Source organism: Carassius carassius, chromosome 23, assembly GCF_963082965.1.
Source record: "Carassius carassius chromosome 23, fCarCar2.1, whole genome shotgun sequence".
NCBI classification, from domain to species: domain Eukaryota; kingdom Metazoa; phylum Chordata; class Actinopteri; order Cypriniformes; family Cyprinidae; genus Carassius; species Carassius carassius.
Genome location: NC_081777.1, coordinates 4,448,142 through 4,460,713, shown reverse-complemented (window position 1 = coordinate 4,460,713; position 12,572 = coordinate 4,448,142). Strand labels below are relative to the sequence as shown.

The 12,572-nt window shown below is 35.1% G+C and overlaps 1 protein-coding gene across 1 annotated transcript; it reads left to right on the top strand.

Moving 5' to 3' along the window:
* Positions 1-7,240: 7,240 nt before the first annotated feature.
* LOC132101240 (transmembrane gamma-carboxyglutamic acid protein 4-like) lies at positions 7,241-12,011 on the top strand. The gene is made up of 7 exons (XM_059506015.1): positions 7,241-7,407; positions 7,854-7,960; positions 8,259-8,422; positions 8,712-8,739; positions 9,344-9,482; positions 9,587-9,772; positions 11,224-12,011. Exons 2-7 carry the CDS (start codon positions 7,864-7,866, stop codon positions 11,249-11,251), a joined length of 642 nt encoding a protein of 213 aa, XP_059361998.1. The 5' UTR covers positions 7,241-7,407; positions 7,854-7,863; the 3' UTR covers positions 11,252-12,011.
* Positions 12,012-12,572: the final 561 nt, after the last annotated feature.

Genomic DNA, 12,572 nt, shown 5'->3' with positions numbered 1-12,572 from the left:
GGTCAAATTTTATATTTCCACTTTCAAATAATTTTTTTCTAAAACGAAAATATAAGAACATTAATGTGTCCACAAAAAATATATATATTTATTATTATTATTATTATATACATCCGTATTTGATCAAAGATTCTAAACTTCCTCTTGCAAAACACTGCTCTGTGCTATATTTCGTTAAAATAAATTCCACATGGTTTCATATTTTAATGTCTAGGCCTAATTCAGTGACTTTCAGACTTTTTCTAAAGTTTGCTTTTTGGGGGCTCTCTGTTCATATTTCATAACTTTGTGTGTGATAACCTGTTTGTTTTTAATAAAACGCCTGCATGCAATTGGGTAATAGTTGAGTGATCTTCCGCTGAGCTTAAAATGCTCTGCCAAAGCTGATGAAAGTCGATATCTTAATTTCAGCGCAAAATAAACAGAATAAATCTTTTCCTCCGCGCGCGTTTGTAAACTTGGCATACTTCCGACGGTCTAAAACATGAATTCAGTAACATAGCAGGAGGTAATTCCCACTGTAGAGAAATTATCGCATTTCCAGCAGCAGACCCCAGTTATCCGTCATTATTCATCCAGAGCAGAGCGGGGTTCTGACGAGTTCACCGTCGTCTGGTCTTACAGCAGATAAAGACAGGAATGTGACTCTTGTATCAGTTCACTGCAAGGTCCGGTGTGGACAGACGTGTTCAGTGCAGTGCAGCGGGCCGCTTATGGCAAGCCGGCTTAACATTTAATTAGGATTACCACTGTCAAAAAAGACAGTGGAGGCAGGATGCAAACGAGGAGGGGGGTTAAAGTAGTCATCTCCATACCTAAAATATATATTTTACAGTTACTGTAATGCATATTGATCATAAACACAGTAAGATGTTGCTGACATCAACCAATCAGAATCGAGGGATAACTTTTCAGCAAGTTTTAGGCTTATGGTCAGGGTTGGGTGCTTCTACACTCTTGTTAATCAGATATCATTTCCCACTGATTTTAGGAATAAATTATGGGGACGGTTAGGTTTAGGGGTAGGCGGGGGCGTCACTAGGCCCTTTTTAGGGAGGCTTCAGCCCCGCTAAACCTCTGCCCAGCCCCCTTAAAAAATATTTGATTAATAAATTTTTGATCGCTTCAGTCCCCTTTAAAAAAACTAATTTGAAACGGCGGCAAGCTGTGTCAAGTTTCGGCTCCTCCCCTTATCTGAGTCTGCTTGGATTTAGCGCATTTTTCAATCTGCAGGGGCGCCGAGCAGAGCGAACATCAGAGACTACAAGGTGTGTGTCGTGTGTGCGTGCATTTATTGATAGATTGCTAATGCTATGAAATTACATCTGCATCGGTGCAGTTCTTTGTCATAAATGCATTGCAGTTTACATAATGTAATGTTACTGGAGCATTGGGAGCACACGGGACGGCTCGGTTTCTCATCCAATACCAATACGTTTCGCTGCGTTTTTTCCTACAAAAATGAAGTGATTAACACCCATGAAAACATACTTTAGATTCAGAAAACGATCATGATTTATTTTCATTTACTTTTTAAAATTACAGACATATTATTATGTATTTTGATATTAGCCTACATTATGCAGCCATGCACAGAAATGAGACACACATCATTGTCTGAAAGCACTAGATGGCCCAGAGAGAGAATATGGAGTTATTTTGTTTTGTATTATTAAATATAGTTTTGTATTAAGTCATAATGAATCATGATACATAAATTAGAGTAAGCATAGAGTAAAGGGATTTTTGATTTTCTTGATTTATGCTATTTATACTAGATTTGTACTTGATTTATAGAAGTGGCAAATTGATAATTCATGTTGTTATTTTTAATAAATAGAAATAAATATAGAACAGATTAATCATATTGCCAATAGACAATTACATTAATACATGGTTTGTCTATATTCTTAATGAATATTAGCTGGTTAGTTAAAATACTTAAAATGACATCAATTTTCATGGGGTGACTTTATGAATATCCAACCGTATTGTTGATTATAAAGGCTAAAAAGCTAAAAAACTTAAATAATTTATATTTCATTGTAGATGGATATACGCCATTTTTTCTTGTCGTGCGGGAGTAGGTCTGCAAATGAGCAACAGTCAGGTGAGAATACAACGTAGACAGCCTCTCACACACACAATACCACTGTGTTCCCAAGATTCATTTCAGTCATTGAACCCTGACATTGTTTTAATTGTCTGCCAATTTCCCTGTACATTTTATAAGAAAAAGCAGTGGTATCGTCAAAGGAAAAAATTCCTATCTGAGGTTTGTATGTGAGCATAGAAATGCAAACAGTAAAATGTTGTGTTTGTACTGGAAACATGTGTGCGTGTGTTTGTACAGTACAGTGAATGAATCAGGAGGTCTTCATTGTAAAAATATCGACATTCCCTATTTTCTAGGGGTCACATCCACTAATTATTTTTTATAACAGTGTTGTATATGGCTCAGTCAGTACTCCTACTCCCGTATTTGAAATACAGGAAATACAATGGAATAGTGGATTGCAGTAAGGTTAGTAGCATACCACCCTACCCTAATAGTCAAATAATATTTTTTTAATCATACCCTTATTGGGGGCTGAGCCCCCCTAAAATCAAAATCCTAGAATCGCCCCTGGGGGTAGGGATTGGGTTAAGTCTGAATTTTTGATGTTGATCCAGGAACATGTCTTACTTGGAAAAAAATCACCCGGGACCCCGCCTGGGACCAGTATGGGTTTGGGTCTGTATTTTAAATGGTCAGTCGGGTCCCGGGTCTGTTTAACACTGTGTGTACCCGAGTCAATCAGAGAACACCGCACCCGCCAGTGATCAGTGTCAGTCAGCACTTTGCATATGTTTTGAATTGTTTTCTTTTACTGAAGAAGAGACACACCTGTTATTGAACATCCACACAGTAAAGTGTAACGCATTTCTTGTTCTGAGCGTTTTTTGTTAAAAATAATTGTTCCTAGTCGTTTATTATAACCAACAAAAAGTATTGTTAATGTAGTTCAAAAGGGTAAATGCAACAGTAGAAGTTGATGCAAATGGGAGGGCAGGTGGGGTTATCAATGACAACAGTGTATAAGTAGCCATTTTCCATGGGAAAAAATGCAGGCTTGACAACCCTGCATCCAACACTAACTGCTGGAGTCAACTTTGACTGTTCATGGGTGGAGAGTAAGGAGAGATGAAGAAGAGCTGAATCCTGGACATTTTGAGCGATTTAGAATTTGCATTTTTAAAGTCCATAAAGAGGAAATGTCTTGGAAAAAAGTGAATGTATGGTCACCCTAATTTATTCCTTAAAATGTATAGAATATATTTTCATGCTACTAGTAAGCCCACTCATTTTTAGCTACTAGCATTGAAAAAATCCTACCGGAACATTCAAATCTGTGTTTGCACTGGTGCTGCAGATTATAGCAGATATAGATAGATAGCTTCACAAAGAGTCTCTTCAACTCCACAGTATTATTTCTATCTATCACTCATTCATATTATCACAGAAATACTGGGATGAAAGTCAGATATAAACATTGATGTCTATGGTTACGATCAAAATAGAGCAAATCGCCTTTTGAAAGTAACTGGCACTTCAAATAATGTTTGATTTTGTCGATTACATCGTCTCTCCAGTATGTGGAGACAAGTGACCTATTAAAAAATTTATTTGTCACTGAATCATTTATTCAAGAGATTCATTCAAAAATGCTGATTCATCCAGTAATGAATCAAGTGAAGTATTTATGAATCATTGAATCATTCATTACAACTTTTTTTTTTTTTTTTTTGTCTTTAATCGATAGGACAGTAGTTAGACAGAAAGCAAAGTTGGATAGCATTAAAATAGATACTAGTAGGTTTCGGATTAAATGTTAAAACAGCTTGCCATAGTATGCCGCTGCAACAGAGTCCAGACCCCTGCTGAAATAGTGCAGTCTATTACTGTTCAATTAGCACCAGTCTCCAGGAGGAGCACAAATACATCACTGCTGTTAAATTGGGGACTTTTCCTGGCTGGAGATCATCTGGGTGAGGCAGAGGAGGAGTTGCTTTCCCCAGAAAGCATAGATATGAGGCAATCAGGTTATAAAGTGATGAGGTTTGTCTGTGCTGTTTGATATGTTCAAGATATTTATAAAAATGTAATTATTTTTTGCGGTCTCCATGGAGCATAAAGTCATCTTATCAGCTGCATGGTAATGCTTTGAGAGCCTCGTTAATGTTTCATAGATGACATGAACATACATGTGGTTCTGGTAAATGTTTTTTTATAGTTAAAGACGTGCTTCTGTACATTTAACAATGCTCTTGGGAATTGTCTGGAACAGAAATAACTGAGGTTAATTACAAGCATGCAGTCTGTAATTATACACTGGACTCCTCAAGGGTCAGACAGAGTGCTTTAGTCTCCAGTTTACAATCTGAATTTTAGATGTCAGCTTAAGTCTGAAAACTGGAAATTGTTATTTTTCTCAGTATACACAAGTTTTTCATTTTTGTGCTAGTGGTGTTCTCTAATGGTGTTGACTGTAAATAAATGCATATATACATATTTATTTATTTATTTATTTATTTAATTGAGCTAGTTGAAAAATAATAACATAGCCTAGCTAAACAAAAAATACATAAAAAACAATCCTTTATATATATATATATATAATAGTATATCAGTGATATTATAAATAACAGAATCAGACAAGAGTAAACTATATACTTAAAAATAAAGGTCAAAGGTTGTTTTCAGGAAATAATTAATGGTTAAATTGTTGCTCATTAAAAAAATTGTTTAATATTTTGTGTTACTATTTACATTTCGTTTTAGAGAATGTTTTGATTCACACGATTATGAAAATTAAATTAAACATTTGCTCATTTGCTTTTAATCACAAGAACTGTGGACAGCAAGTTTTCATTGCCATCTAGTGGTTCCTGAAAGTGACATCCACCTGTGGCTGGATTAAAAAGAAACAATAAAACCCCAAATAAGAAATAAAAAGATAAGAAAAAAAGAAAATTATTTACTCAGGCTCAAGCTATTCCAATCCTGTATGAATTTCTTTCTTCTGTAGAACACAAAATAATATATATTTATAATTTTATTGTTCCTTATTTGCAAATATGAAATTTGGTAAACAAACTAAAAGGTTAATGTGCCCGAGATCCTTGTCTCTTTTGTTTTCATAAAATATAGGCTAATGATGTCTTCATAGTGGTGGAAACATATTTACTAAAGTTAAAATCAAAATTGCATTTACATTTAGATTTATTCATTTAGCAGATGCTTTTATCCAAAGTGACTTACAAATGAGGACAATGGAAGCAATCAAAAACAACAAAAGTGCAATGATACACAAGTGCTATAACAAGTCTCAGTTAGCTTAAACGCAGAACACGAAGCAAGGGCTTTTAAATAATATAATAAATAAAAAGAAAACAGATAGAATAGAAAAAGAATAGAGCAAGCTAAAGTTAAATAAAGGGTCAAATAAAGATGAAAATTAAAATTAAGAAAGTAAAATTAAAATCAAAACTTTAGTATTACAAAAATGACAAACATCATGAATGTAAGCTTGTTTAGCACTGACAGGATAGATGTGAAATGTTAAAGTAAACCTCATTTACCTCTGTAATAGAGTAAATGAAAGCACCCATGCAGTTTCGCGTGGGAATGATAATATTCTTTAGCCCTATTCGGACGGGATTAGTTTAACAGAAGGACGTGGGGTAAAGCAATTTTTATCAGAGCTTCTCGGTGATTTTAGTCCCGTCCGAATGCTCCATGTCAGTAATCATCACGGACAATGTCAGTAAAGATTACGGCGACTTTTACCTTCTGTAAAAAGGTCCGGAGAAATTACCTCAGGTAATACTAGTCCCGTGCGAATAGACCATCTGAAAATATACACGGTAGTATTTCGTCATTTCCTGTAATTTTGCGCGTTTTTTTTAAATATGGAAGCGCTTGAAGAAGCATTCACTTGCTTTCTAGGCGGTGGAACAAATCAATGGCAAACCTCAAGTTTATCCTGCATACGACGACACAGACCATTAAAGAAAAGGTCACAAGCAGTTCTCAGAAGCACGGAACTTCTGTTTGTATTAAGTTAATTTCCAATTACCAACAGAATCCAATCATCAGAATGTAATGAATTGCGTTAATAAATCGTTTAACTGGACCCAAATCTTTGTTTATATATCTTTATTAATATTATAATATATATATATATATATATATTATTATATATTATTATATAATGTATAAGGTAAGTGTGTGTGTGTTTTATATATATATATATATATATATATATATATATATATATATATATATATATATATATAGTCAAACTTAAAAAAAATCAGACACCACCATCAGGGGCGTCGCTAGGCACGTGCAAGTTTAAATTTTAACAATTTACTGTAATTGTTGGTGTATTCATTTACATTGATTGAATGTATATGCATTGCATCGTAGTATTAACATTAGAAAAACTTTTGCTAAGAACACAAAACTGACGGAGAAATCAATGTCGCACGCGACTCTGTGTTGCCAGGTCCGCGGCCTTTAGGTGGAGTTAATAATTGGGCTACTTAAAACGACTTTTTGTGACTTGATTTTTTTCAGTGGATTAAAGATGGAAGGATTTCGCTCATTATTTGTTGTTATTTGGGCTGTGGGTGGCCATTGGGATGGTTTTGGGCTAGTTTTTAATGACCATTGGGCTGGTTTGGTTACGCGGATCTGGCAACCAAAGCAGAACACACAAGTGTAGGTGCGTGTTTGAGACGAGGGAGGTGACTGCGCTGCGTAATCGTGTAACCCCTCCCACTTCTGACTGTTTTACTGAGACTTTCTAATCTAGTCCGAATAGGACATCAATATTACAGACGTCCTGTGGTAAAGTTACATTACTCCATCTACCCCCGTAAAACTAATCCCGTCCGAATAGGGCTTTTGACGTGTTATGAGAACATACAGTGACGTGTTTTTTTTCAGTTACATAAATGTGAAAATTTTGAGAATCCGCTGAGAACGTCTGAGCCAGTGGGCGTTCTGCGCGAACGTCATGTAACGTAATAAATATTCATGAGCTAATCCTTCGCCATAGTATGTGTCGGTGAACTCGGGATTTGTTCTCGATCGATTATTCAGGTCTGAGCAGGTGTTTCCCAGTTCAGCCTTTTTTTTTGTCCTTTTGTGTGTGTGTGTGTGTGTGTGTGTGTGTGTGTGTGTGTGTGTGTGTGTGTGTGTGTGTGTGTGTGTGTGTTGTAAACGGAAACTGTAACGTTAATTTCCTGAAACACGAATAACATTTCGTCCAAACCATGAATGTCTTCAGGTGCTCTGTGGAAATTAATTAAAGTCGAACGCTAGCGTTATTCTCTGGAAATATAAACTAACGCTGAAAGGTAAGTACTTTGATAGCTTCCTTCACTTTCTTTCGATTTCGACCATTAAAGCTGAGGCCTTTTTCAGATCCAACTGGAATTTCAGCTTCTAAACTAACACAATATGGGTGTGTGTGTGTTTCCCTTACGAAAATTAACCATGGTGTTTTATTATAGTAAAATTGTATTAAACATTTTGTTGTTGTTGTTTTCTTTTTTTTTTGGGCATATTCAATAAGTTTGTATAATCACAGTTTTACTTCAAATGCCATGGTTAAACTATGGTTACCGCTGCAAAATCAGTCAATATTTTTAAACCATAGTAACCAGTTTTGTTTTTATTATTATTATTATTTTTTTTTTTTTTTTTTTGTAGTAATACCATGGTTAATTTTTGTAAGCTTTGTAGTATTAAGTCTGTGTTCCTTGTCGTTGAGTAACCCGATTTTTGTCTTTTTTCCCTGCAGTTGACCAGAAATGCTGATATTTGTCCTCCTGCTGTGTCACTTCACTTTATGTGGACACTGTGCATGTGTGAGAAAAACCCTTCAAACACCAGATCAAGACAGTAAAGGTGTGCAATGCTTTTAAACATTACCATTTAGTTTTTCAACAAAATAATGACTGCATATACTCTTATTAAAATCCTAGCATGATCTAAGATAGGATAAGATATTATATGTTTAGGTTTATGAGACTAAGCCTATTATAAAGTGACGATAATGATATCCATAACTTCATTTCAGTATATTTTTCTGGTTATGTTCAGATGAACTTTATATCTCTATCAAAGTCGGTTTCAATATATGTAACATTACTTTTGATTATTGCATGACACTGTTTTATTTGACACATTTATTGGTCCTGTGTAGTGTTTGTTGTGGACCAGGAGGCCAACACATTTTTAGGACGTCGCCTGTTGTTGAACCGCTTCGACTTTGAGATCCTGACCCCAGGTAATCTAGAACGAGAGTGCTACGAGGAGGTGTGCAGTTACGAGGAGGCTCGGGAAGTCTTTGAGAATATCCCTGATACAGCTGAGTAATCCCATTATTATTATTATTATTCTTGGCTAATTAATTTTATTCATCACACAGGCTGTGACAAGCACTCCTAGTTAAACGACATTGTCATGTGTACTTACCCATGGGTTGGATTTGGGCAGACAGCTCATTTTTAGGCAGTACAAATAAAGATGATGATTAAAACGTGATGCCAGAGTGTGTTCGGAGTGACACACTCCCTTCACATCAACACACAACACCCATTTGTTAATTTCATACCGGACATGATTTTTAATTCGCATTAAATTTTTGATTTGACAGGATGCCTTTTGGAAGAAATATACAAAGGGTGAGTTTTTGTCATGCATACACCCCTTAACAGAAATTGCAAAAAACAAAACACTGAAATCTTTTCATCTTCTCAGTCAAGTGTTTATCTGTTCTGAAAGAAACCCCTTCATCCAGAGTTCTTTGCATGTTATTTTAATATTCCCAGTTCACTAAAGTTCCACTTCTTTTTAAACCACTTCTTCATTCTGAAAAAAAAAATGTATTTTTTGCTTTCCGTATATGTGCAATCCTTTACATGTATGCTGCCAATAAAATGTTTGGAATTAAGATTATTTGAATGTTTCTAAAAAGAAGACTCTTAAGCTTAAACCAAGATAGCATTTATTTAATAAAAAATACAGTAAGAATAGCTTTATTGTGAAACATTATTTAAAATGACTTTATATTTTGTAACTTATTCATGTGATGCTAAGATAAATTTACATTACTCCAGTCTTCAGCGTCACAGGATCCTTTTGACCAGTAGTGTATGTACTAACTTCCATTATTTCAAAGAATTCATGCACAAAGCACTGTCATATATAAACAAATAATAATGTCATCAAATAAAATCTGCATTTTATTATTAGATTTTTGATAGCTATTTCCACCTGTATTGATAGATAAGGGTGAATCCCAATCAAAAGTTGATGTGACAGCACTGCTGGTGGGCATCATCACAGCTGGAGTCTTTATTGTTATAGTTGGCCTCCTTATCTGGTACTTCTGCCAGGGGAGGAATAAAGACTATGGCTTCCGAGGGTAAGGCTTTACAATAACACATTCTCTGTGTTGAGAACTATGCTAAGAGTTTGTCATTATCTGTAGGGATTGGAGAGACTGATTGCAGTGTTTTTGCCTTTTAGTTCATTCCGACGTCGATCCAACCGAAGCAATGCCTCTGTGATCATCCGGAGACTGGAGGAGGTCTCTCTGCACCCTATTCCTCAAACAGACGCCTATGTCAGCCCCGATGCTCAAGGTTTACCTTCTTATGAACAGGCCATCGCCATCAATGGACCACATGATGCCCCACCTCCGCCGTATCCTGGGTACCAACACACCTTTTCAATTATTATATTCCCTTATGAAGTCTTTTTCAGTTTATTATTATGTCATTTAGTTGTATATGACCAACAATTTGACGTTTCTTCAAAAAAAAATAAAAAACAATTTAAGGTTTGTTAATTGCCAAAACAGGCAGCAATTCACAGTTATCTGTTTCTAAATGCTAAACAAAACAAAAAAATCTAATTTACTGAGACTTTGCCCGTCCTCAGGCCATCCAAGATGCAGATGAGTTTGATTCTTCATCAGATTTGGAGAAGTGTAGCTTTATGTCACTTGCTCACCAATGGATCCTCTGCAGTGAATGGGTGCCGTCAGAGTGAGAGACCAAACAGCTGATTAAAATCATCACATGTAATACACATCACTCCAGTCATCAATAGATGTCTTGTGAAGTGAAAAGCTGTGTGTCTGTAAGAAACAAATCCATCATTAAAGCATTTTCATTTCAAACTTTCACTTCTGGACAAATATATGAGTCTGTAATGTGTAAAAACGTTTCCTCTAGTGGAGGATGTCCATCCATTGTTGTTCTTTTCCATCAAAATCTACCAACATATTTGTTTAGAACTATTTTGGACTGTAAACAGTTCTTGATCAGTGCAGATTTCTCTCTTGATTCAGAAGAGGTACTTTTTGACTGGAGAAAGCAATATTATGGATATAGGATTTGTATTTTTTGAAGTTTAAATCTTCTTAAGACATTAACTGATGGACTGGAGTGGTGTGGACTACTTGTGTTGATTTTAATCAGCTGTTTGGACTCCCATTTTGACGGTACCCATTCACTGCAGAGCATCCATTTGTGAGCAAGTGATTGAAAGCTACACTTCTACAAATTTGATGAAGAAACAAACTCATCTGCATCTTGGATGGACTGAGAGGGATTAAAATTTCAGAAAACTGCTGAATGTTGCTGCCTGTTTTAAAATATGTGACCCTGGAACACAAATCAGTCTTAAGTTGCTGGGGTATATTTGTAGCAATAGCCAAAAATACATTGTATGTTTCAAAATTACAGATTTTTCTTTTATGCCAAAAATCATTAGGATGTTAAGTAAAGATCATGTTCCATGAAGATATTTTGTAAATTTCCTACTGTAGATACATCAAAACTTAGACAACAAAACTAAGAACTTCATCTGGACAACTTTAAAGGTGATTTTCTCAATATTTCGATGTTTTTTTCACCCTCAGATTCAGATTTCACACTCAGTTGCATCTCGGCCAAATATTGTCCGATCATAACAAACCAGACATCAATGGAAAGCTTATTTATTCAGATGATGTATAAATCTCAATTTCGAAAAATTGACAGTTAAGACTGGTTTTGTGGTCCAGGGTCACATATATTATACACAATCAACAATCTATTGTGTAATTCTTGTTAAAATGGTTACATATCTAATTCCTCACGTCTAATATCTGTCCACAGTTCCAGGCCAAGCAGCATCCGACGATAACCAATCATCATTTTCCGAACTGAATCCGGATGGACTAAACCACTTTTTCTTGACTATGAACTGAAAATGTGTTAAACCAAAGGCATTTGGATTTAATACACTGGAATAAACCACTAATATTAAGCTGCATTGCAGCGTTTAGTCTTATTAGGAAATAATTAAAATCTTTGAACATTTCTGGATAGTGTAGATAGTTAGAGCTACCTAGAAAGATAACCTTTAAACCTAATCGCCATTTTTATTCTTTCAAGTGTTTATTTAAAACCATAACCAGTTTTATATTAATAACTGTTACAATAAAAGAAAGATCATAGTGTTTTATATAATATGGTGGGCTTTTATGAAGGGCAAATCATTTTATCCCTTTTCAGTATGCTATAGTCCATTTTAACGATCTAGTAGGGTGTGACTTAGATTTGTGTATTTACTGGATCAGTATTTGGTGTATATTCTGTGATCAGCTCACCAAAAACCAGATTACCTCCTCTAACGTCATGACACTTCTGTCAGGCTGTGTTGTTTTGCACTAAACCTTGTGCGTGTAGATAAACGAATTCTGTTGCTTTTGTCTTCTTTAGGGATTTCAGTTCATTCTACTGGCATGAACATCAGCTTTAAAGGGCATTTTGCCAAGCGGCTGGTACTGTACAGGTTTCTGAAGCATCTCTTTGATGCCTTTTAAATGATAATGGCTGGGCTCTAGTGTTATCATCATATGGATATTAATAGACTTTATAATAAACTGTCTAATTTGTTTGAATATTTTTGTATATTAGTGTTGTCTTGTTACATTTTGGTGGATGATGAAAATGCTTGGTGTAATTATCACTAAAGCCGTTACACCGAAATAACTTCTAGGTACAATGATGATGCAATTTCAAGTTGTATGGAGAGTCAGATATTGTTTATTAATGTTTAGCAGGTTAATGTGTGTTAGGAAAGTTTTGGGTAATTTACATTTTACATTTTAGAATATGACTTTTCCCTCAGTAAAATCCTAATGTGCTTCTTATTAATAATTAGTAAAGTAGTTAAATTTATGTTTTGGGTAGAATTAGGGATGTAGAATAAGGTCGTGTAGAATGAGGTATTAAGATCTACTACTAATAAATGGCTAATATTCTAGTAATATGCATGCTAGTTAGTTAAGATCGACTAAAATAAAGTATTACTCTTACATAAGGCTTACTTAAAATCCCAAACAAGTGTGTGTACACTAGTATTCTGTACACTACTGGTGTAAAAGTTTGTAATAATTAAGACTCTGAAAAAAGTAGCAGCTAATGTTTCTGTGCATGCTTTGATGTTTCAAGATTCTTTG